At 41.8% G+C, this 26,178-nt stretch overlaps 2 protein-coding genes across 27 annotated transcripts in view; one reads left to right on the forward strand and one right to left on the reverse strand.

Moving 5' to 3' along the window:
- SDR16C5 (short chain dehydrogenase/reductase family 16C member 5) lies at positions 1–13,289 on the forward strand. 3 transcript variants are annotated; one of them, XM_015855592.3, is made up of 7 exons: positions 1–298; positions 2,605–2,949; positions 8,001–8,132; positions 9,093–9,192; positions 10,232–10,376; positions 10,927–11,052; positions 11,377–13,289. In XM_015855592.3, exons 2-7 carry the CDS (start codon positions 2,629–2,631, stop codon positions 11,468–11,470), a joined length of 918 nt encoding a protein of 305 aa, XP_015711078.1. In that variant the 5' UTR covers positions 1–298; positions 2,605–2,628; the 3' UTR covers positions 11,471–13,289. The 3 variants fall into 3 exon arrangements, 2 of the variants coding, with proteins under 2 accessions (XP_015711078.1, XP_015711077.1); XM_015855591.3 differs by having other exon boundaries at positions 87–330; XR_014943354.1 differs by lacking the exon at positions 9,093–9,192 and having other exon boundaries at positions 156–298.
- CHCHD7 (coiled-coil-helix-coiled-coil-helix domain containing 7) overlaps positions 8,050–26,178 on the reverse strand; it is a 24,447-nt gene continuing 6,318 nt past the window's right edge. The window contains exons 5-9 of one of the 24 annotated variants that reach the window (XR_014943371.1): positions 23,996–24,161; positions 21,852–22,069; positions 15,910–16,118; positions 15,375–15,594; positions 8,050–9,656 (exon numbers count right to left, since the gene is read on the reverse strand). The gene's annotated coding sequence lies outside the window, so the exon portion shown is untranslated. Of the gene's footprint in view, positions 9,657–14,205; positions 16,119–17,372; positions 17,502–18,502; positions 18,716–19,256; positions 20,442–21,851; positions 22,070–23,995; positions 24,165–25,382; positions 25,547–26,178 lie in introns of those variants that run through there. The other 23 variants (XR_014943356.1, XR_014943359.1, XR_014943364.1 and 20 more) reach the window with 23 other exon arrangements.

The following is a 26,178-nucleotide window of genomic DNA, read 5'->3' on the forward strand; positions in this document are numbered from 1 at the left end:
GCAAACTCCGCCCGGCGAGCTCCCCCACATCCCACACAGCCTGGCAGCTCCAGACCAAGCACGAAAGACCACCCGTGCCCGGCTTCCCACGGGCTCCAACCCGGCCTGACCCTCTCCCCCCACCGCCGACCCGCGGCCCTTCCGGCCCGCCCCCGGGTATCCGGTCAGCCCCGCTCCGGGGCGGGCTGCTGCATAAAGGCTGGGCTCGGCCCACCGCCCCGCTCTCTATGCTGCGCTTCTTCCGCGGGGTGCGGCCTCTGTGTTGAGTTACCTTCGTTCTTCAGCCCGGCAAGCAGAGGTACCCGGGGTGCTGAGGGGGGACGTTGCCGGGTGAGCCCTGCGGGTGCCGGGAACCTGATGGTATTCAGCGCGGGGAGGGGTCGGCGAGCAGCTCCCTGCTGCTCCGAGCCGTCTGTGGGCTGGATTCTAGCGTTATACAGCGGGGTGAGGGGGGCCAGGACGGACGGGTGGGTCTGGAAAGCATTGCGTATGTGTATATATGCGTGTATATATATATGCACACACACTCTGGCAGTGATAGGGCAGGGGGGAATGGCTTTTAATTACAAGACGGGGAACTTCGTTTAGATAGTAGGAAGAAATCCTTTACACAATGAGGACCAGCTGCCCAGACAGGCTGTGATGCCCCATCTCTGGAGGGAATCAAGGCCAGGCTGGACCTGGGCGGCTGATAGAGTGGGGAGTCTGCAGGGGCTGCTCAGCACCAACACCTCCATGTATAAGTATGTTTTGGAAACTGTGGCTGGAAAGCAATCTGACTGATAAGTTGTTGTGAAACCTCCTGAATCTTTGCTACTGCATAGAAGCCCTTTGTCCTGATGTCGGGAGGGGGAGGGTATTGAAAGCAATGCGTGTCACTGGAATGACTGGTGAGGAGATGCAGAGGTCTGCTTTTTCTATGTGTGCCAAAGGTATCTGTGGCTCATTCACCTGTAAATCCATTTCCTCTTGTGTGTTTCTAGTTAGTGTGGCTGCTGTCAGATCAGCTCTCTGTTGTGAGTTGGCAGAACAGCCCCTATGCCTAAACCAATGCCACTTCCACAGGAGAAAACAAGTTCTCTGAGCTCTAGTGTGTCTCTGCCCTGTATAAGCCTGGAACTTGATTATATTGCTTACTAAATTGCTGACACACTCGGAACTGGTTTTAGATCAAACATAGTGTATTATACTCTGAAGGCTGTTACCTCTCTTGTGTTTTCTGTAGGGATTAAGAACTCTGTTGCAGTTCTCTGTAACTCTCATATTTCCTCTGGAGATACTAATCTTCTTTCATGCAAATAAAGTATGTTACTTCCCCTTTCTAAGTAGGTAGGCATTGAGCTGTTTGCCATGTACCAAAACTTGATGCTCCTGGCAGCATGTAAATCAAAATGCTACACTTTGTGAACTTTGCTCAGAGCTGCAGAGATATAAGTAACTTATCTTTAAGCAATTGTCAAACGTGGCTATATACCTAGATACCAGCATTGATGAAGTGATTGAATCAGGCATGTAGTGCTAAAAGTTGAAGTGTAAGCACTAGTAAGCTGTGCCTTTAGCTCCAAAGGACAGTATTAATCTTTTGCACTGTAATTAAGTTAAAGATAAAAACTTGCTTTGATCAAGGGCATGCTTCTTGCATAGCATTCATATGCTGGGGGATGGACTTAAATGCCTGCTCAGAGTTACTGTGATGAGTATGGACTGTAGCTAAACACATACTTGCGATTCAAGCCTGTGACATCTTGCTTAATATGAAGAGGTGAGGAGAAGAAAGTCATTCCTAAGTGAATGCTCTAAGGAGAGCCTGCTCTTGAAGTTGAACTGAAGTGGTAGTACTAGTAATTGAAAGGCTTGTGGTGACAGCCAGTAACTTATTGAAGACTTAAATCTACCATATGCTGAAGCTTCCTATACTGATATAGTTTTTCAATGGATTTGAGACTGTGCCACCTTCTGCACATAACTTCTTGACAGTAAGGAGTGCCTGCAAGCACAAACAGCCATGGGCCTAAAAGAAAAATAATTCCTGACCTAAAGTGGCAGCTTGAGAACTGAAGTGCTCAAGCCTTAAGTGTTGATTTGTAATTGCCGTACATTTTGGCTTCAGATCACAGAATTGTAGGGGTTGGAAGGGACCTCTAGAGATCATTGAGTCCAACCCCCCTGCCAAAGCAGGTTCCATACACCACGTCGCACAGGTAGGTGTCCAGTCGGGTCTTGAATATCTCCAGAGAAGGAGACTCCACCACCTCCCTGGGCAGCCTGTTCCAGTGAATATTGATCCAGATGTTGAAAGGGCAAATGTTGCCTTTCTTAAGGTGTCTGTGTTCTGTTGGAGTGGCAGTGGAAAGCCGTGTTGTGAGGGGTGGAGAATATCCAAAGCAAGTATTTCTTCCCTCTCCCAAACAACAAATCTCTTCTTGTATTTCTGGAAGAGAATAGGAACGCCCTCGAGGCAATATAGAAACAGAGTAGGTGAGTCAGACATGCAGATGTAAGCCCACGTATTCTCTAGGCTGCTTCTGTGTTCAAAATACTTAGAATAGATTGGAAAATGCTTTTCTGTTTGGAAATGTTAATGTTTGCGTTCTCTTCAATCAGATATCAGAAAAAAATAGCCTCAAGATGAACTTCTTCCTGGAGCTGCTCAAAGTCATTGGACTTTCAACATATTACATGCTGGAATCACTGGTGTTTTTGTTTGTGCCTAAACGTAAGAAGAATGTGAGTGGTGAAACAGTATTAATAACGGGAGCAGGAAGTGGAATCGGAAGACTCTTATCCTTAAAATTTGCCAAACTTGGAGCCACACTGGTTCTTTGGGACATTAACCAAGATGGACTCCAGGAGACACTTAGACTGGCCAAAGAAAATGGAGCAGTAAGAATACATTCTTACATCTGTGACTGCAGCAAAAGGCAGGAAGTCTACAGAGTAGCAGATCAGGTAAAGTATCGCACTTGTGGCTTTCACACCATTCTGAGGTGTTGGGTATGCTATGATTCACTTTATCCGTGTCAGGTCAAGAAAAGATTTCATTTTATTTGTTGCATATACTACCTGTTTTTAAGAGTAGCGATGTTTAGAGTTGGCTTTTGTACCTTTGTCCTTTACAGATAAAAAGAGCTGGTTCTCTTTACAAATCTCAGCTGAGTGGCTTCATGTTTGTGCAGCACCTGTTGGTGAAGTACACTTAGAGCTTATTGAAATTAAAGCAGTATTTCAAGTTCTGGAAGCACTTTACCAAAAAAAAAGTAAACCCTGATGATTATACCTTGTGAGAAGGTATAATAATAAATATATATAATATATTATATATATAAATATATATAATAAACTTAGGTCAGTTTAGACTAGTTCCCTGGCTGTGAATATACTTTTGCAAGCGCACATGAACAGAATTAATAAATATAACTTGAAGGCTTCATTAGTTTGCATCTTTCTAAAGAGCTTTGTAAATATATCATGTGTTAGATATCTTGGGCAGGACTAGCTGAGGTGCCCAAAGCTAAAGTTGCCTAACAATTTCCATTATAACAACCTGCTTTCATTTGCTTAAGGTGTTGCTAAACTTAAGTGTTGGACTAGAAAATTTCCACAGCCGGTGTTTGCTTGAGGATGAATTCTTAACAAGAAAAAAGAATTTCAGTTGCCTGTTGGCTGAAGTAATGCTCCTAATTTGTCCTGCTTAAGAAGCTCCAGCCTTCTTTGTTTTTTCTATCTGTGGAAATGACAGTAGAACAAACTCTGAGTGAAGCCTGCATATGTCTTGGAGCTTTTCAGAGGTTGATTTGGGGAAGGTAGGGAAAGTATTGTGGTGTGAAGGGCACTGAAATGAAGATGGGACCCAGCCTTCAGTTTGAAGGGCCTGAGGGCTGACACTTCAGTACCATGGAGAAAAGCAGCAGAAGAACCTTCGTGGACAAGCATAGAGGATGTGGCTATGGGTGTAGTATAGGTTAAGGATGATGAAAGCAGGGGGAGATGGGAGTGAGGAAGGTGTTAAGGGGGGGAGGGTCTTGTAACCATGCATTGCAGGACTCCTCACTTTACAGTATCCTGAGGGAAGATTTCAGTACTCCTCACTTTACAGTATCTTGAGGGAAGATTTAGGTTGGATGTTAGGGGGAAGTTCTTCACTAGGAGAGTGGTTAGGTCCTGGAACAGGCTGCCCAGGGAGGTTGTGGATGCCCCGTCCTTGGAGGTGTTCAAGGCCAGGTTGGATGGGGCCCTGGGCAACCTGATCTAGTAAAGGTGTATGTTTGGTGGCCCTGCCAGGCAGGGGGGGTGGAACTACATGATCCTTGAGGTCCCTTCCAACCCGGGTCATTGTGTGATCCTGTCAGAAGTTCACTAACAGCTGAGCCACAGAGAAGAAAACAGACTATCACTGCTGTTATTTTAGATACAGCATGTCCTCCTGGCAGCTGATGTAGACCCACACTGAAAGTGTTCTTATTAGCAGCAAGACCTTAGTATTAATCGGTGCTTGGTGCTGCTATTTTGTACTGTGTAGTAGGTCCTGGCTTAGTGTGCTGCCTCAGTCTTTGCAACTTGAGGTAGAACTGTTCCAAGGTTTCTTTTTATTCCTGTGGTTCAGCTACACACGCAGTAACTTGGAGTGGTGCGAGACAATACTGAACTAAATTCATGCAGTCAGTATGGAACGTTGTTTTGCACAGTATATTTTCTGTACTCTCGGTGTCAAAATGGAAATGCAAGTGATCCTTAACTACCTGCTTTGGGTACTTCATCAGCCACAGAGGAATCAAAAAGCATTTCAGTAGGAAGAAAAACAAAAAATGCTGGGTGTGTGGAGTCCTTATGGATTTCCTGTACCAACAGGCTGCTGAGAGCTACGGCTTAAGATGTGTTCAAAGTGTCCCCATTGCACCACCACCCCTCAAAAGGAATGTGGCCTTCTTTGACTCAACTCCCTTACTTAGAGTTTAGCTTAACATTGGGCATTTGGGGCTTTGAAAGAGAGAAGTAACTTTTACGGGTCTCCTATTTGGAAGGAAACAGCCTTTTCCTCATTGTCATATTACAAATTGCATATGGGCTCACACCTGCTTCGAGATCCTCTTGCATGTTACTGCTCTGCTTATGTTCTGTTTTGTTTTTTGTTGTTACTGATTGCTTGCCAACGTGAGAGTTTGCAGACAGTTTCTACTTCTGTATGAACCTTCTATTTTGCTCCCTTGTGCAGCAGAAGTGTGTTTCTCAGTGGTATTTTATGTTGCCAAATACACATCTAGTGCTGCCCTCCCCACCTTGTAGGAAGTTATGGGAAATGGTCTTTGTCCATGGAAAACTGGCACTTTGGGATGCTCTCTGTGATACATGGAACTACGGCCAAACTTCTATATATAGTTGAAGTGCAGCAACAAACAGGAAATGGTGCTCGTGCTTGAAAAAGATGTTTAACTAAGTCAGCTGTTTGCATAATGCTCAGCTTACCTAAGAATAAAACAAACACCTGGAGCATCCTTTCCTGCTCTGCATAGTGGAGAGGCTTATAAATCTGGAAAGATGACATTCCCTGCGCCATTAGAATACTCAGTAAAGGCGTTCTGTTCTGAGAGCGGAATGTGGAAGCCTGGTCTGAATGTCCTGGCTCTCTGTCTTACATAGGGTAGCTGTGAGGAGGGAACTAGAACAGCCAGGTGTGTGAACAAGGAGCTGCTGCATCTAGTTATCAGGAAAGACATAGAGATTTTGGAAGGGGTCCAGAGGAGGGCCACGAAGATGATCAGGGGGCTGGAGCACCTCCCCTATGAGGACAGGCTGAGGGAGTTGGGTTTGCTCAGCCTGAAGAGAAGGCTGTGGGGTGACCTCGTTGCAGCCTTTCAATACCTGAAGGGAACATACACCCAGGAGGGGAGTAAGCTCTTTGAAAGGGCTGACAATAGCAGGACACAGGGAAATGGTTTTAAGTTGGAAGAGGGAAGATTTAGGTTGGATGTTAGGGGGAAGTTCTTTACTAGGAGAGTGGTTAGGTCCTGGAACAGGCTGCCCAGGGAGGTTGTGGATGCCCCGTCCTTGAAGGTGTTCAAGGCCAGGTTGGACGGGGCCCTGGGCAACCTGATCTAGTAAAGGTGTATGTTTGGTGGCCCTGCCAGGCAGGGGGGTTGGAACTACATGATCCTTGAGGTCCCAACCCGGGTCATTCTGTGATTCTGTGATGCAGCATGACCAGAGGTGTTGTACAGCTGAAGTGTATGGGTTGCACCAAGGCACTCAAGTCCACTTTGAATATCTGCTTTGTTATCCAAGGTGCAAATGTATTTTGGAAAGCTTGGCTGTCCTTAAACAGGAATAAAGGAAGAACTTGCTCTTACACAAACTATTCAGTGTGGCCTCCTCATGCTCTGTTCAGTTGCATAGGACATCTCACTGAGAAATGAGTTTCCTGTGATCCGGAATTAGATGGCCGGGGGGCATAAGAAGGTGCTTTCCCTAAGCTACTCACCAGCAGTGTTTTAGCACTTGATCTGGAAGCAACAAATTAAACAAAAATAGGGAACTTGTCTCCTGTTTCCTGGATAGCGGAGATGAAAGACCTATACTTGAAATACCGCACTAAATACTTTAATTCTTCTTTCATGAAAACTGGTATGATATCTTGATGATATCAGCTGGCCTGTAGCTGTACTGTCAGCTTAGTCTATTACCATTGTGGAGCTAAAATGAGAACTATGCTTCCACTTACTGAACTAAATTATTTTTTAGCCAACTTATTTTCTGGAACCATTTCAAAAGGTTTCTGGCTCACTGTTACAATCAAAGCAAATATACTAGAAACAAATTGCTTGTCGTCTGCTGCCCCGGAAGGCTCCTGAGGTTCTTTTGCATTCTGTGAAAGCATGTGTTTTTATGTGTTTTTCACTCCCCTACCTGAACTGTAGATATACAAAATAAATAAACACCTTCATCTGGTAAGAGAAACTGTTAAATTCCTGATCCGTGAAGCTGCTTGAGGCAGTCAAGAATAAAGGAAATGGCTGTAAGATGGAAAATGATTTTATAAGCTGTCTTGCTCACTGCATATGCACATATGGAATATTTCTAATGAAAAGTGATTGTTTGCTCATTCTAAGGTGCTGAGGTAGAGAACTGTGCTCTTCAGGAAGGGTGCAGGGAGGTTTGGTTTAACAGGAAAGCTCTTGTGATGTACAAGTGGAGGTGTACTGCTAGGGAGAAGCTGCAGTGAAATACATACGAGTGCGTAATGGTGGCAGTCAGAAGAAATGGAGCCTGTGGAGAACAGCACAAAGAGTCTTGAAATATCTGAAATACCACAATGCTTTTAAGTTGCTGCTGTCCTGTGCAATGGTAGATAGATTACTGGATTGTTTGGACAAAGGCAGCTTACGTTACCAGCAGGTAACACCCTTTTCCTTCTCTTCATTAGAAGACCGGTAGTATAAAAGCTACCATCAATCTGAAGCTGTATGGCAGCAGTGCTTCTGAATACAAGTAACTGGAATATGTAAGAGGGTTGAGTATAGAGCGAATAACCTCACAAGTGAAAGTTTAGCTATCATAACCCTCATGTAGATTTTGGTGTACCTGGTTCCATTTACTTGGCATGAGGGTTTATATACTGTGCGTTTCAGCACAGCATAGAAATGGTGCTAAATACAGAATTGCCCATTGGTTTTGTGATGGAGTTAATATAGGAAAGTACTTACATTAGTAAAGGTCTCTGCTGTAGGGATTTATCTGGAACAGTCATAGTGAGAACCATAGTTCTCTGAAAGCAGGCACCTCCTAGGAGCTGTGAGCTGCTGGGCTCCAAAGTCCATGGGTGAGCTCAGACCTAAATAGGCATCAAGTGGGAAAGTGCAAGAACCTGTAGTATTGGCATCTGTAACAAGCACAACGTGTTCTTGGTTGAGATGTGCAACACTTCTGTTTGTTATATTCTTAAGTATAAAATTTGGAAAGCATGTTTTCTATTTATTGAAGAATAATCTCAAGGTTTGTTGTTGCAGGTTAAAAAAGAAGTTGGCGATGTCAGCATCCTGGTCAACAACGCTGGTATTGTAACAGGAAGGAGCTTTATTGAATCTCCAGATTCGCTTGTGGAAAAAACTATGGAAGTGAACACAATGGCACACTTTTGGGTAATGCTGTCCTTGTATATACATACAGAATCATCCTTCTAACACGTTTTCAGTCTTTATTTTTGCTATTTGGAATTGAGTAAAATATGGAGAAGTTGAGTCAGAAATGATATGAGAACTTATTTTCTATGTCTTGGAGTATGTGAAATTTAAAAAGGGTGAAGAATGGATCCTTTAGGAACTTCTAGGTAGGTAAATGGAAGCAAAACTGCTTAGCATTTAGAAATGCTTCTAAGAACTGAAGTTTGTCATTCTGCTAAATTCTTAAGCTAGTCAGATGCCATATCCCTCCATATTCATTGATGTGAAACAGGTCTAGCTTAGAAGTTGCTGCTCTAGCAACAGAAGTGTTGAATTGTTATTGTTTTAGTTACTTTGTGGTTATGATAGTTATAGTAAGGAATACCACATGTCCAGACCATGTTCTTATACTACTAAGTAAGTGGGGCTGTCCAAAAAGAGTAACTTAACGTGCTTTTCCTCCTTTCAGGGGAGAAGGGCCATCTCTGCTGTGTTCTTACCATAGAGAATTATCAATGAGATATTAGAACACGCTTCAGTTTCTTCATAAATAAATTTAACCACAAACATTAAGTAAACTTAGATAGAAGGAAGATGTGAAATTCCAAGTTTTGCCATTTTACTAAACTTGTAGTAAGTCTTCAGTTTCCATTTGAGTGACAGCAGCTGAACAGCTTGCTGAAGCTGTGCTTTCTGCTTTGAGTAACTTGGAATCTGTCTGTAGTGCTGAGAAAATGGTACTGATGGGAACATGGAGCATCCTGGATTAGTTCAGTGTTCAAACAACAAACTACTTTTTTTTCTCCTCTCTTGTATAATAGTTGGGAAGTTCTCACTTAAAATGCAGGCAGAATTTTTCTACAAATAACGCCTTTGGAATATTATAGCAAGTACTTCACTTACTGAAATGTTTCATTGCAACTCTGACTTACATTGCAGACTTATAAAGCCTTCCTTCCAGCAATGATAGCCTCTAACCATGGACACTTGGTTAGCATTGCAAGCTCAGCAGGACTGATTGGAGTCAATCGTCTTGCAGGTAGGGTATTAAAGCTGATGTTTGTTTAGTTAAATCAATTAGCTTGATTTAAACTCAGCAATCTATGCTCCGTTATATATAAGTAAAGCAAATGGCGATAACTTCAAACCAGTTGACCTTAAATAGACATTTTGTTCAAAAAGCTTTCCAGATGCTCAGCAGAGCTGTGAAACAGGCTTTTCTGGCAAGGCAGTAAGAGGATCCAAGAGCTTCACATGGAACTTAAGAAACTGAGAACTTCTGTACTATTAAAGTTGACCTGCAGACGTTTGGTGGCTTTGAGGCAACTTTCCTTGCAGATACATTCTCAAGCTATGCAGCATCCTGTATGGACTTCCCTAACTGTCACTAAAATCCAACGTGGTGCTGTGGTAGATAGACAGTATCTCATTTTGCATTCTCTTTGCCATTCATTCAGGAGAAGCCTCTCAGTGTTGAGATTACAGCAAACTCAGATGGAATTCCTGCAAAGTGCATGCAAACGAGGGGGAGAAAATTGAAATAAGTGGCATAACAGTAGAAGAAATCTAGCTTCGAGATAGTGATAATGAAAACAAAAAGAACTGCAAGCTGAAAACACTTTAGAGGGTCTTGAAATCCTAAGTTTGAGGCTTAAGAAACTAATATGTGGATTTGATGAAATTATCTTTTCATGCCAGTCTTTATCATCTGCTGTTAGCAGATAGCGACCAGGGAGGTTATAGCAGAGATGTGATGAGGAACCCTCTTGCTGCCAGTGTAACACCAACAGCTCATTTAGAAGAGGAAAAGTAAAAGAATGAGTCGCATCAAAAGCAAGTTTTATTAGTGGCCTATGAAATTGCTTCTTACTTTTGTTGTAAAGAGTTTTATTACAGGACAGTAATTTCCTGGGTACTGCATGTATATTGTGTGTATACCATTCTGTAGTGCTGCTGTTTGTCTCCTCAAGCATAGCCATTGTCCCTGTTCTCTGTCAAAAACTGGGACTCTTTTTTTTTAAGCAAGGTTTAGTAAATTAAAATGTTTAACTGCAATTGCTATTCTATTTGTTTTACAGATTACTGTGCCAGTAAGTTTGCAGCCGTTGGTTTTGCAGAGTCTATTAGTTTAGAGATGAGAGCTCTGGGAAAGACTGGTGTTAAAACCACAACTGTGTGTCCTTACTTCATAAACACGGGGATGTTTGATGGCTGCAGCACCAAGTGAGTAAGCTTCTGTGATGTTGTTATGCAATTTGAACACGTGGTCTCGTTTCTTTTATGACACTTACAAGCTAGACTTTGCCCTGCTTGCATTATGTTTTAGGGCCTCACGTGGGTAATATGCCATCCAGTCACCAGGCATTGTACGTGGCAAAGCCTTCAGTATTTAAGTATTCATTTAAGCTGAAGCATGAAATGTAATTCCTGTCCTTTCCCCTATTCCAATCCTCTGTGGAAGTCAAATGCTCCAGTTGTCCCATCTGGTCACCTCCTGAAGTCACTGGCATAGCTTTGCTCAGTGCACTTCTATAATTACAAAACTCAGGAGCGGAGTAAAAGCCTGGTGTGTCAATATGTGGATCTGTCTTGTGAGGGATCACACAGAGGAAAAATAACAACTCCTTCCTTTCTTTAGGCTAACATAACAAAGGTTTGCTGGTTCATGTGATTTATGGTATTTCTCTTTTAATTATCTTCAAAAATTAGTATCTGCTTGAATAAAATGTGAATCTAAAGGAATTTGTATTAAAATAAACATCTTTATTTCTAGGTGGCCATTTCTTCTCCCCATTTTAGACCCAGATTATGTGGCTGAAAAGATAATGACTGCTATTCGACGAGACCAAGCCATTTTGTTACTACCACGCATTTTGTATTTCTTCTTTGCTTTGAAAAAGTAAGTTGTGTCCTTCCTTCTTTACCTCGCTCTTTTTTCTCCCTAAGCTGCAGTGTTACTGTGGGCTGTAGAAACTGGGCCTGCTCCTCAGGAAATGCACCACTGGAATCTTTGCCCCCCTGCATTAGGGTACATCTGGCTCTTGCAAGCCAGGCTGGTGAACTCACCTAAGGTAGCAACTGAGGCAGCAAAATGAGTGTAACCAGTACTTTGTGAGTGCTGTTGGGAGATTATAATTTCCTTGCAAGTAATAGCCATGTGAAATGATTTGATTTCTGTATAAACTACAAAAATCTTCTGAGATCTGTTTCTTCTACATTGCAGTATCCTACCAGTGAAAGTGGGCGTTCTCCTTGTGGACTTTGTTGGAGCCCTCCATTTCATGGATAGCTTCAGAGGTCGAGTGAAGAAGGACTGAAAATTGCACAAACTCAGCAACTGCAAAGCAGACCTTGTTAACGGTGGTGGTGGGAAAGGTCTGCTTCTCCAGCAGCTGCGAACTGAAGGTGCCTCACTTCTGCTTAATGTTTTTAAGGAAATTAATTTTTAATTGGATCTTAATTAACTGCTTTTACGTAAGCTTTTTTTTTTTTTTTTTTTTTGTTCAACAAACTGTTTTCTTCTCCCCTTGTTCTGAAAGCAGGGATATTGAAATGCATTCCTTCGGCAATATAATGAGATGATCTCAGGACTCACAGGTGTGACTATGGATCTCTTGGGGAACAAAAGAATGTAAATGACATTTGTGCTGCTAATTGACTTCTTGCCTAATTTATTTTAAAAGCTAATACTATGCCCATAACTTTGCAATGGAGATCTTTGTATCTCATGAGTGCAATATTTTAGGAACAATTTTAACTTTTCATGTCCTTTGCAGAGTCTGTAGTTACAAAGCATAATACTACCAGTCAAGATGGGCTGTCAAACATCGTGCCAAGTAAGACAATAGAAATACCTTTGCTACTAAAACCGAACGTATTATGTGGTGTAACTGGGGTTTCTCCTGGGACTTTTTCAGAAAGGAATGTTGCTGTGTGAATGGTATAAATAGAACTATAGCTTGAGTAACTGCACAATGTTTTGCTCCTGAACAGGGCAGCAGGCTGTTTTCCATCTACAGAGACTTGTTTTATTTGCATTTACTCTTAGGACTGTCCTCAGGTATGCTGAGGAGACCTTGTCGATGACCACTTAGAGCCCCCCCTCCCCTTGTTTGTCTTTCATTAAATCCAAAACAAGAAAAAGGAAGATGATATATTATGCTATTTACATATATAGGCTGGTTAAACCAGTCTCTCATAGAATCATAGAATTACCCAGGTTGGAAAAGACTTTGAAGATCATCAAGTCCAACCGAAACCTAACCATAGTACCCTAACTCTAAAAGTCCTACATTAATTCATATCCCTAAGTACCACATCCAAATGGCTCTTAAACACAACCAGGGATGGCGATTCAACCACCTCCCTGGGGAGCCTATTCCAGTACATAACTACCCTTTCTGTAAAGAAGTTCTTCCTAATATCCAACCTAAACTTGCCGTGGTGCAACTTGAGGCCATTTCCCCTCGTCCTGTCACTTGTCACTAGTGAGAAGAGACCTGCCCCACTCTCACTGTAAGAACCTTTCAGGAACTGGAAGAGGGCAATAAGGTCTCCCCTCAGCCTCCTTTTCCCCAGACTAAAAGTCAGACTAAAAAGACAAAGACTCATGTCACAGTACTCCACTGGCAATTAGCAGTGCCTACAAACTAAGACTATAACATGCTTTAGCATGAAATTAATTACAGACAGCATAGAGAAAAGGGTGATCGGGGTTGGACTCGATGGTCTCTAGAGGTCCCTTCCAACCCCTACAGTTCTATGATTATGAGATTCAAAAGAACAAAAATAGAATAAATTGTTTTTCCATGATGGCCTAGAAACTAGCATCATTTTCCATGCCTATACAATTAATGATGTTTTGACTGATCGAGAAGAAGTTGAACTGTTTTGCTAATGATGAGCAAGAAACACTGGGTCAAACAAGAATGTTAGGAGTAGCTTTACAGTTAGGATGGATTGCTGGGAGGTAGAATTCAGGGCTGATCTCTCAGACCTGCAGTTCTGTTTCAGGGATACTGCTCGCTTTGCAGCACAACTCAGGAAGTAAGTTGTTAATGAGAAAATATATGCCTATAAATTCTGTCATATGTACACAGCACTGTTTGCTAGCAATAAAGTCAATCACTAGTTTAACCACATGGTGTACGTGCGTCTTGCAGGCTCCTCACCTCCTTATGTTAACAGGGTGCATTTTCCCTCTTGATGTGGAGGATCTTCCCTGGGAATGTGCTGGAGAAATACGTCTCCATAGGGATCATGCAGAATCACTGAGTTTGCAATACTGAGGTAGCAGTACTCAGAGCAAGGTCAGTCAGTACTGTCTCCATACTCCAATAGACTTCATAAGCACTGTGGGACGGCCTGTTCCAGTGTGTGACTACATACAGTTTAAAACAAAAAAATGCTAATGTGGAATGTTTGGGGATGGTTGATTTGTTTGTTTTCCAGTTTGTGTCCATTGCTTCTTGTCTTCTCATTGGATGCCATTAAGAAAAGTCTGCTGTAGCCATTTAAAAATTGTGAAGGGAAGAGCCATCTGGCGCGAAGCTGAGGCAGTAGTAAAAATTGTATTGATCACATAAGCAAGATTCATGTCCAGAAACGAAACTACTTCAGCTGCGTGACAGCAATTAACATCAATTTAGCTATCAAAAAAATTCATTTTGTCTGTTTTTTCTTTTTTTCTACTCCTGGTCTCTTTAACAAGCAGCTTCATTAAGCAGGATTATTCCTGAGAGCAAACAGACTGAGACAGCATCTTTGATCTGTAGGTGTGGGTGTAAATTGCTTCTCAAGCCACCTCATAGTCCAGGTTTGCAATTTAGAGATGGTGATCTGATGAATCAATTCAGTCTGCTTGCTGACATAAAACTAAGTTTCTGTTCTGTATTTGTTTCAAAATAGAAAACGATGGCTCTGTTACCTGCTTGTGCAGCTGGGAGAAATGGATCTTGTCATAACGATCTAGACAGCTGGAGTTCACCTGGTACTTTTCTGAAAAGAGACTTTCTTCATCATAGGATTGAATGGTAGCAAGAGGCAAACAAGCTTTATTGCCAAACAATACAAGATCTTTATTGCTCAAGTGTTTACAGTACTAGCACAGGTGTGATGGTTGCTTTGTGTGACTGGAAGGTAACATCCTGCCTCCATAAATACCAAGCACATCTAAATGAGACATCATGACAGGTATGTAAAGATGTGTCTTGGTGGTCAAGAGAGACTTCTTCCATGTTCAGGAGGAGCTATGAGGTCTGTGCTTGGGTCTTCAGCTACCGTATGAACTTAAGATCACAGGTGGCTCTATTCCAGCAGGACAATAGTTTTGATTAGTTTCCTGATGCCAGGAAGTGCATTTTCCTCCTGCACCCAGCAAGGAAAGTCCTCACAGAAATATCTCTGTGAGAACCAAGCAAGAAGGCAGAACGCAAAATGGAAAAGCATCTTTGTTGTGACAGTGTCATAGCTGACAATAGCACAGAGCTGCCTTCTGAGACACATCAGGCAACTCCCACAAAGAGATTACTGTTTTTATGACCACTGTTTGAAACTCTTAATGCTGAGACCCAGTCATTGTATTAGAACAATGTTGACTTGGATGGCAAAGTTGGCTTGAAAGTCATTGATACAGTGACTCAAAGACAGTCATGGATGTGGTGTTGTGCTGCTCGCTGTTACTTTTCCACATGCAAGTTCTTATTCTTGTGGTAGCAAAGATCTTACTATTCCCTACTGCTTCAAAATATGGAGAACACCATTTTCCTTGGTGCTGACTGGTGAATAAGACTGAGGAGAAAATAAAACAGAAATCTAACAGCTGAGAACCAAAGTTCTTGCAGAGCAAATTTTGTGTGTTGGCACTGTAAATGTCAGCGCTGTTATACGGGTGGTGAAACCTTGGTGATGGTGCAGCCCTATTGGGGTGAGTTTGCATCTAAAAGAAGCTCGCTCAGAAATTAACATGGTGAGATGTGATAGCTGAGGTGTCTATTGTGTGTGCAGTCTTCAAAGAACATTGCCTGGAAGTGGGAAATGCTGGTGGAGAGCTAACAAGGTGAGTTTTCCCTACATTAATTTTAACCAATACTCTTTGCATTACTTACTGATCTGTCTGTATATTTCTGGCATGTTAATGGTTGTCCCTGAGGCAATGCATCATGTACAGTTAAACTGCGCATCCGATTCCAGTTATCCTATGGTTATGGTAAAACAGCATACCTGTGTTTTGGGAAGCTCCTAACTAACAATTTGGGCGAGAGCCGACAGTGCCAAATAAAGGCTGTGTGTCCAGAAGGAACAAATCTCAGCAGAATTGCCAGGCGAGATGCTCGAATTATTTCCTTTAGGATATAATGTGATTGCTCTGCTCTGGCATTGAGTCAGACTGTAACGGGATGAGAGGAAGGCATCAAGTTGAAATCTTCTGTGTTACAACTCCCTATAAAGTGAACACCGAGTTAATTTCACACACAGAAAAAATTATGTACTAAAAAAAACATACTGAGCTTCAGGTAATGCATTGTTTTTCAGCCTGATCTGTATTTCTTTGGTACAGATAACACTGCACAGTTAAGGATTTGCTCTACATAAATGTGAATATAATTGCACCTGAGCTTAAGGCCAAGATTACCTGCATCTGATACAAGGTTATTCGTGTGATTCTGTAGTGACAAGAATAGCAACTGCAACTCATGGGGGAAAAAAACACCAGACAAAATGCAAGCCTCATCATGAATATTTACATGTTCTCCACCTTAGGTGGATCACTGTATTTTTCTCCTTTCAATGGTGTTCTCTTAATAACAAGCGCAGTGGTAGGAATGGCGCGTTGCAACACCGGAGGCCCGGGTTCAAATCCCCGCTGTGGCGCAAGTGGTCGAAGTGCCGCTCTGCTACACAGGAGGCTCAAATCCTGGGGGTTGGACTTGATGATCTCTAAGGTCCCTTCCAACCCGCACGAGACTGTGAAAAAGGAGCACTAAAATTACATGTAGTTCAAGGGAACAAACAAGGAGAGATGTTCAGGAATCACATCATTTGTTGGCTGAGGATTTTGAAGGAGATGTAACAGAACAAGCCGTGCTTTTATCAACCAAATATGAGCTTTCTTCACAATTTTGAAGTATCTCATTCTGCCACTTCTAAATGCAGGAAATAATCCTGAATAACCCTGTGCTTACGTTCCCAAGTGTGAAACCTTAAAGCTTCTGAGTGGGCTGACTGAAGATCTGCAGCTTCGTATTCGTGCTTTCCACGTAACCTGTCTTGTAAGTTACCCTCTGCCACGGGATCAGTGCCTAGATGGTAAACATGTACGAATATTTTTAGATTGTTTTCATGCCAATAAGACCAAAATCACTAAAGTGTAAAACAAATGTAACCTAAACCAATGACTTGAGGTGGCAAAGAGTCTCAGAAGGGGCAGGGCAGTAGCTTAAATGGTTCCTTGCAGAGCCCACTTTGAGGGCAAAGCTTAAGTTTGTTCATAACTGTGAAAGTAGCTACCCTTCTTTTCCCACTCTGTAAGGAAGCTTTTATTTCTGGTGGGATGCACTGATAACAGCTGCTAATCAGAGGCAGAGTTATCCTCTTTACTTTATCCTGCATCTAACTTACTTTATCCTACATCTAAGTTCCTTCAACCAACTGTTCGTGGCACGGTGTCAGTAATGACTTACTAGCACTTCAAGATTTCTGGAAATTCCTTGGCTCTCCTCCTATTACCACTCCCAAGTTGGAATACAAGGAAACTTGGCTGGAAAATATTAACAACCTTTGTGTTTTGTCTGCGTAGGGAAAAGAATTGCTATAAATTGACTGCTGCTAGCTTGGATATTTTAAAGGAGATTAGCAGAATGGATTGATTTTAAATGGACTATCAGCCCATAAAGTATAAGATCATTCCAGAAAAGAAATTTTCTTAAAGAAACAAAAACTTGTAAATCTACGTGCGTGCACGTTGTGCCTAATTTTAGGATGAAGTTAATAGGATGGTAAGTAGTTAACTTCATCAGTCTGGAGGCTTCTGGCACTCATGACTGATGCTTTGAAAACGAGTTGAGGTAGAAATACTAATAAAAAAGGCAAGTCACAGTCAGTACAGTGTTGATAATACTCACTTGGCTCTTAAGATTTGTATCTGCCGTGATCCAAGGAAGATCACAACTTAGCAGTGGCTTCCCACTGAGTGACTTAAAAGTATACAGGATTATGTACCGCTTAGAGACATACGTGAGCCCTTGTGTTCTTCTGCCAGCATGTGGATATCTGCATTTTGCATGTGGTGATGTTCTGAATATCACCTCCGCAGGTAAGAATTCCGGGAATCATCAAGTTCACCATCTACTAAAGCAAACAAATATAGTTTAGTGTTGAAGATGTGGGATGTTTATGGAAAAAATATGTGAAAGAATGTCTTTGAATACATCTCAGATCTGTTCTGCAAACAACACAATCACAAGATGACTCTGACAGCTTATGAGAGATAGCAAGCATGGTTAGATGAGCAAACCTGGCTTGTAATTCAGCCATGTCCTTGGACCTTCCTATATAAAAATGTTAATAACAATCACACTTATTCCAAAAACAAGAGCAAAGAGAATTGCACACTTGTTCATTCGGATTGACCCTGCCAGGTGATGAACCTTTGCTGCAACAGCATTGCTACAACAAGAAGTTACACAGACCAGTAACTTTGAATAATCCTTTTTGGCACTTTTTCTCTGCTCTCCAGGACTGAGAGTTTAACCAGCAGAGTGCAGCCAGGGGCTTGCTGGAGGATTTTGTCTCAGAACACCCTGACAATGAGGATAAGAAAAATCTGTTGGGTAAGGATGCAGAGAGGCTGAGATACTGCTGCTGCTATCCATGCAGGATGGAGGAGAGCTGAAAATGGGCTTCTCTTGAGCACGGAGCCAGTATCCCAGAATACACAAAACTATATCAGAGGTCAAAGTAAACAACATCCAGTGAAGTATTTGCAATTGAAGATAAAAGCTTAGTTTTCCCCCTTTGCACTTAGTAGATTCTGTCCTCTTGTCAGCAATCCACTGAGGTAACTGTGATGATGTTTTCTTCAGGCAATGAGGGAACCATCTCTGGTTGGGCTAAACAGTACAGATCTGCATCACAGCAGGTGGAGAATGAAACACATGCTGTGAGCTTTGGCAAGATACAACAATGATTTGGAGATGATCTTCTCACAGTGTTTGCTTGCTTGTCAGCAGGGCAGCTGCTATTACTGCTGCTGAGAACAGGCTTATGCTTTTTGTCTGGCATCTGGAAGAAGTAGTTACCAACACTGAAAGAGTCTTCAAAGCACTTGGATTGCATTAGTTAAAACTTACACTGGTAAAGTGAGGTTGGTCTTTATCTCTCACAAAGCTTTTTTGTTTGCAAAGGATGCTAAGACTTGTCACATCACAGCAATAGGTTCTCCATGCTTTTTCCCCGACAGCTGACTGGACATGTACAGGCCCTATAGCGGGGGGCAGAGTTTGGTAAGGTTTTCCACATGGCTTGTAGTTGTTTTTCTTCTGTCTTTCTCTACCATCAGCAACCTGGAAAACAGCCATTTGAAACTTCAAGATTACAGAACACTCTTCTAGATGCAATTTCTTTTGGGGCATGGTTTCTCTGGTTGGAAATATTCTGTTACTTTCCACTTTACCAACTGGAAAACAGTGAAACATCCTTGACCAGTATTTCTCCAGACATGCTGGTGAGAAGTATGCTGTATGGGCAATTTGTGCACAAGGAACCATTTATTAAACAAGATCTCAACACAGACTGTTGGGCCACAGTAAAATCTATGCAGATGAAAGCAGCAAGTCTTAATTGCAATGACTCCAAATGGGATGGCAGGGGAATTCTCCTCTAGCTGCAGAACATTTTCTTGCTGGTCAGCCTTGACAGCTCACCGTTGCTTGAGGAAACATAGCCAAGCTATCACTTTTAGCACTTCAGCAGGTGATTAACCAGCAGCTGAGTCATCCCTGTCCAGGGCTACCACATCCCAAACCAGGGGAGGGGTGGATTGCTGGGGAAAAGGAAGCACAACAAATCTTCCGCTGCTAATTCATGCCATCTGGAAGCAACAGCCTGTGGGCCTGCAGCTTTATTTGCAAAATATTGTTTACAATTTTTATTACAAAGACTATAGGGAATAAGACTTAATTATATTTTAACAGTTCATCATCATTACACAAACTGTTGTTCAGCATTCAGCTTCAGAAAACAGGAAGCAATACTCATAAGATTGGTTTCTCGGGCCTTTTTTTTTTCCAGACTATTGTTGGTAAGATGTCAAACAATTAGATGGGAAAACTGGAATGGAACCCAGTGTCATGCAGTTGGAGTCTTTTGGTGTGAGAGGGCTCTTCGGTGAGCCACAAAGGATATGAGCTGTCGCAGCCTTGACTCATCAATTTTGCTGGTGGTAATCCAAGCTTGTACGGGAGGTCTCTTGGCCTAAGAGCTTGTAATAGAAAGGCAACAAACACAGATGATCCACTGCAAGCAGACACTGAGCAGTGCCTGCAGCTCACGTGTTCCAGCACTTGCACAATCACTTGAAGTGCAAAATTACATAAAACCAGCATTAACCCTACCAAAACTTCTCCTTAAGCTGCAGGGTTGGCAGTTCTGATCAAGTGAAGGAACCCGCAGGTGTGAGAACTAGCAGATGGCTTTAGGCACATCTAGGTAAGGGCAGAAAGGTTGGTGAAAGGGGCAGGGTCTCTACCGTATGGCAACACAGAGCTGTTCAATAGCTCAGCCCTCCAATTTAACTCACACAACACTTTCCAGATCTCAGTAAAAATAAGTTGCTTTTCTTCTAATACAACCAATAATCAAACAAAATGCTGCAAGGTAAATGTACACAGTGGATTACTCATTAACCCATAGCACAGAAAAGCCAAATTTACAAACAAAGTAACACTTTAGAACACTTGGTTACAATCAAAACATGCCTTGAAAAATCACTTTGATCTGTTGTTTCCACCATAAGGGGCCATCCGTTGCAGTTCCACCCTGACATGGGGTAGGCTGAATTTCTGCCATAAAGACTTGGTGAGGGAATGGACGAGTTTGTTTTCTCTAAGGAAAGATGCACTGCAGTCTACTCTTAAGTACAAGGGGATTGGATGAGAACGAGGCTCCTGGATTCTGTAAGGGTACAGGAATAGAGGCAAGGTAATCCCACAGTCTTTGCTTTCTGCCTCCACTTCCTCAGACAGGAAGAGAAGTTGAGAACTTAGTATGTGCTGCAGGTTCTGGAGGAAGCTACATGAAAGCATACAAACATCAGGAGTGTGATATCAACAGGGGAATAACAGGATACAAGGCATATCAAGCAGCTGTGCACCTCCATACTACAACCACAGACTGAGACATATGCTAAGAGCCCAACACTCATAGGGAAGAAACACTGCCTAAGAGCACAGTATTCCATTCTGAGAACCTCATCTGAAGTGTGTGTGCCTGAAGCTACACATTCAAGAGCCAGTGGCAGCACTGGGGATGCCCCAGGCCTACAAAGAACAGGGAACAGACTGCATCTTCCTTGCCCACATGCAACCGCTGTGACTGAGACAGACTTCATCCTCTGACTTGGGAGCTCTGATATTACGGGGTAAGAGAAGTTTTAAGTGTTATTCAAAAATATCAAGTGCTTTGGCCAAGATGCTTCTCTTTATTTCTAAATGAAGTCTGATCTTAGATTGGCAATAACATTGTTTTCTGAAAGATTTTATTTAAAGATAAAAACAAAATTATTATTAAATTTTAAAACAAGATATAGTGTCTTAAAGTCTGCAAATGCTCTCAAGCTATTCTATTTTTCCATTCAGTCTCCTATTGGCTTGAATTATCCTTATAAATGATACTAAGCTTAACAACATCCAAATAGTTTAACCAGGTCTCAAAGAAGAAGGGGAAAAAAATGCTTCATCTTGAGAACTAAAATGTGATTGCCTTGACAGAGAGGAAACCAGCACACAATCATATGCATGCACTGAACGCTGACAAGTAAATGTCTGGTTTTTATAGTACCTGAGGAAGAAGAGTAACAATTGTGTAAACTGCCTTCTCAGGAACAGAAAATATTACTTTGGTTTCCTATTAGCACCTCTGCTGAATCTAAAGATACTGCAGCTGTGCTGGGGGGGGGGGGGAAAGCTCAGAGGTGGACATTTTCATTTAATAATAAAGCTGATTGTTAGAGGTTGAATCATTATGACTGGAAAAGACCTCTAAAGAGGATCCTGTCTGCTAGCACAATACATTAGAATAGGTTACAAGGACAGGGATGCCTTCTAATGAATCCATTATAGATATGATTATTGAGATGTCTCTTCAGGATACAGTAGAGGTAATATTGCTAAACAAAATGAAAATAAAAATACAAACATAAAGGACAACGAGGTAGCATTTTAATTCATTTTGAAGTGTCCAGTTCCATACCAAGTCCAGTGCAGGAAGCCTAGAGCCACCTCCCCCACCTTCCCTCTCTGGGTGGGAAACCCCAAGGCCGCAGCTCTGCTCCCTGCCCCCAGCACACACTGTGAACACAGGCTGCTTAATAAGCAACCAATTGTACCACGCTAATAAAAATACAGTTCTTGGCAAAGCACTTGATTTGGCTCCACCTCACTTGATGAAAAGTGGTTTATTAAATTAGGTCAATTTGCTTACCTAAAGTTTGACGAAACAGTTCTTGCAGTGCCACGTGTTGAGTGTCCTAAAGGCTGACAGAACAACACCTGCAGTCGCCCTGTCAGAGGCATCAAATCCTGACTGAACAGCAGGTTCTGTTTCTCTCTCCCAGCAGCACGAATGCTGAGCTGCAGATACAGCATGAGGAAATACATGCGCAAAAAACCATTCTCTGCAGGTGAATGCCGGATCTATACCTAATAGAGGATTGCAAACAAAATCATATATTAAGACTTCATAACATTTTTAGTTAGCACATTACTCTGAGTTTAGAAACCAATGTCTGTGTGCCACTGTTATACATATACTAAGTTCAAAGAATCATAGAATCAGAAGGTTGGAAAGGACCTACAAGATCATCTCGCTTATATAACGTGGCTAACTATTACCTATTCATGTAACACTGATATCTCATAGGTAATAGTTCAATTTTAAGTACTTAAAACAAAAATCTGACCCTTGACCCATGGGGTTCTCAATTATATAGTTTGGAGGGTTTTTATTTCTTGAATATGAATGATGGGGGGGGGGGGGATGTTTAACTGCTTCTAATGAAAAGCAGTTCAAATGTTCCGTATTCTTTACTTCTAGTAAAAATAAATAGAGCATTGAAAGTTGTTATTGATTGTTTGGTTACTTTCTACTTAAAATTGCTGATCCATAGCATGCACAGAATGGTGTTTTGCAATAATTGAGGGTCATTAATCTTATTTTACAGGACAATGGATGACATCAATATTCCCTGGCACACAGGGCAAGGTATTGTGCCAAGAACGTGTCATGAGAAGCATTAAGAAAATAGAATGCCATCATCATCCTTAAAGGTAGTGAAGTGAAGGAATTTAACAGCGCTCTCCAAAAGGAATGGCTGAATTTAATAGCCCTCAAGAAAAAAATAAATACAAAATACAGCGTAGAAGGTGTAAGTTAAGAATATTAGGTGTTGAGATACAAGGCATTGATAGTAAAAGATGCATACATTCCTATGCCATGAGGCTGTTAGAAACAAGTGTCTCTACACTACAAGAAGTGACATTATACAGTAAAAAGAGCTACAACAGAAGGAACTGTCTGTGGTAACGCTCATAAAATGGTAAAAACATTTCCCAGGTAAAACACAAATTTGGCATCAACTGAAAGCATTTGTTAAAGTTGTAGCTTCAGGAGGTGGACCACAGCTCCTGTCCACTGAAGTAACTCAAATGAAGTAAAAGGAAGCAACATGTTTCTCAAACTGAAACAGAAACTAACTGCTTGAAAAGTAGCAACGATTGAGCAATTAGAGATTTTCATTCTTGTTATGAGTCTGCATACTGCCAAGGCACTTAACTGTAAGGAAATGTTTCCAGTGTACAGCTGCTTATCAAAGCAAAACAAGTAAAGCAGTAATCCAAGGGTAGCAGCACTTCAGCGTGCATAGCAATAGCAAAAATTAATTCATCGACTAGGTCTGAGTTTCAAATAAATAGCAGGTTGCAGAACAACTCCTGAAACAGACTGAATAGGTTAGGATTGGGCTTCACATGGACTCCACTCAAACTGAACACTACATAACTCCTGCAGCCCTGAAATAGGCACTGTGAATACGAGTAATCCTTTACAAGCAGTAAGGACCTAAGAGTAAATTGGAAGCTTTGCATCAGCTTGGCAGAAGCGTATATAAATAAAGAAACCAATTCTAAGAACTGTTATTAATTAATTAATGTTTTTAGAACACAATAGCTGTATGCCTGACTCCAGTTACTATGAAAGATTTTATTCACCCTTAAAACCACCACCAAAAGAAACTCATCTTATTTACAGAAGATTCATGCTACTCCAACTACTTTGGTTTTGTAAAATAAGACATAATAAATTGCAATAACTCCCACAGACAGCATAAGGAGAAAGTGTTCAGACTACGATCCTTGTGAGTCCCTCCCAGTTCAGGATAGTCTATGAGTCTATGACTGAATGGCCTCACATCTATTCAGAAGACATTTTCTAGGGAAGGAAATGTTAATTATTATTAAGACAGCCACCATATTACTTCAGGATCTAAAAGACACAAGTATCTGCTGCTGCCCAGGGAGGTGGTGGAGTCTCCTTCTCTGGAGATATTCAAGACCCGCCTGGACGCCTACCTGTGCAACATGGTGTAGGGAACCTGCTTTGGCAGGAGGGTTGAACTCGATCTCTAGAGGTCCCTTCCAACCCCTACAATTCTGTGATCTGTTGCGGTTCTCAGCCTCTGAAGTTTCAGTATTTGCTTCTGCAGTGCCACAGCTGCATGCAGCATTCTGCAGGCTGCTGCTGAAAGAGTTGACAGCCCAAATTAAACACAACACACCACCATAAAACAAATCAGTCCCAAAAAGCACTTAAAGAGCTACTAGAACTTCTAAAAAACCTGATGTTTTCACTAGGTGTTCAGTTGCATTTCATATAGATAGATATCCCACCTTGGTGTCTGCTGCTGGAGACAGACTTTCTTTTCAATCCCTGGGCACAAGCTATGGAAGTACATTTTGGGGCTGAAGAGGAAGCCAGTGTTGTAAGAAACAGATAAGCAGGAAAGATGCTCCAGGAAGAGTTAACAAATCAGTTGTGAAAGTGAAGACTGGAAACCTCCACAACAAAGTCAGTACCACATACACAGATGTTGATCCTGAAGTCACAAGACAAACTAAGAAGCAAATCAATTAATAAAAAGCAAAAAAGCAAGATGCAAGTCAGGAGATGAGGAAAAATCCACAAAAGTGAAGTCAAAGGAAAATGGGAATCTAAGGGCAGGACTGGCACTAGTGCAAGGTAAGAGGCTGACATTATTCAATAGAATGCTGATAGGAAGGCAGGCCAATTTTAAAAGTTTCAGGTCAATTGCATTTAGTTCAGCATCTTGAGTGTCAAGTGGGAAGTACAGATGTGATTTAAAGACTTCAACTGTATTAATGTGTTAGAACTGCAGTCACTCACAAAAGGACAAAGAAGGTATCAAGACAGAGCCCCAAAGGACAATTTATTCCAAATCTGATGAGTCTTAGTTATGTATAGAGACAGAGAAACATACTGAAGCCTTACTAGTCCACTGCATTTAGTGGGTATAAATGTAGTAATTCTACAGTTTGCTATCCAATAGGTAGCAATAACAATTTTAAATATACACATTTGAAGTAGTCAGATCTATTTCTTTCCATACTTAAGGAACTAGTCAGAGAAGACCAAGAACACCCAGAGCTGCAGCACATACAACCCCCTCCCTGTCAGAACTTTACCTACCAAACCTGAAGAGGTTTCCAGGACTCTGGAGCTAAATTACTAACACCTACAGGAGCACTAAGTCATACCCACCATGGGAACAGAACGCATCACAGCAGTTTTGCACTGTAGGATCACAGGAGCCACAAGACAGTAAAACAAGGACATCTGGACATTCACCTGGGCCTGGCAGAGAGCCCAGAGCTACTGCTGGTTCAGTGCTCAGCTCTGAGCAAGAAACTTCAGTGAAAACAAGAAAATACTCTGGAGTACCATACTTGAAGGCTTCTGAGGCTACGCAAACTTCTTATCTCCAGCATTCTAGATTCTAGACCCTCATCTTCCTCTTCTCTTAATAGTGTAGAGGCAACACCCAACCTTCCTTTCTCCTGAATGAATTTCTTGTTTTACATCTGTGGAAGAGGCTCAGAAAAACCCTAGAAAGACAGCAGTGGTTAGCGATGTTGTTTTCACACAGTCTCTGTTGTACAACAGCACCATCCAGCTGTCAAACAAAAAAATGAAACAATTCACCAGCACGATCCAGATTTAGTTTTGTACCACCAAAAATTAAGAGTTAAAACTGGTGAACAAAACCCACAAGAAGCCTTCCCCCTTCCACATGAATTGCATTGGTCCTTTATGTTTTGTTCCTGTGTTAACACATAAGATTGTATACTTGCTTTAGTGAAGCAAGGAGTCCAACCCAATTTGTTTCTGCCTGCTAAGTCTGGCAGTCTACTACTTACCTCAGTGCTTGATGTGTAGAATATCAGCTCTGAGACCATTACCTTTGGCTCACAACCAAAGACAGTTAACCACACTACAAAAACTAACCAAAATAACCTGTTTCATAAATAACAGCTTATGTTTTTACTGTCATAATTTACCGCTCCTCAGCCTCAGAAATGAAACTAGGAACAATAACCTGAAGCGAATGGTAGAAAACAAAGACTCAGACTTAATTAATGGATTACAATGAAAGGCATTATGACAAAACTTCTTGCTTCTCCAGATTTCTTCTAGAACGAAGTATAATAAGGCACGTGAATATACATAACCGAGTAAG

This window comes from Coturnix japonica, chromosome 2 (assembly GCF_054131305.1).
Source record: "Coturnix japonica strain WE chromosome 2, WE-NBRP24, whole genome shotgun sequence".
Classification (NCBI taxonomy): Eukaryota; Metazoa; Chordata; class Aves; order Galliformes; family Phasianidae; genus Coturnix; species Coturnix japonica.

Coding starts and splice junctions, on each gene's coding strand:
- SDR16C5 (XM_015855592.3), top strand. CDS start 2,629: ATGAACTTCTTCCTGGAGCTGCTCAAAGTCATTGGACTTTCAACATAT. Junction 10,377..10,926: donor TTTGATGGCTGCAGCACCAA/GTGAGTAAGCTT, acceptor CTTTATTTCTAG/GTGGCCATTTCTTCTCCCCA. Junction 11,053..11,376: donor TTCTTCTTTGCTTTGAAAAA/GTAAGTTGTGTC, acceptor TCTACATTGCAG/TATCCTACCAGTGAAAGTGG.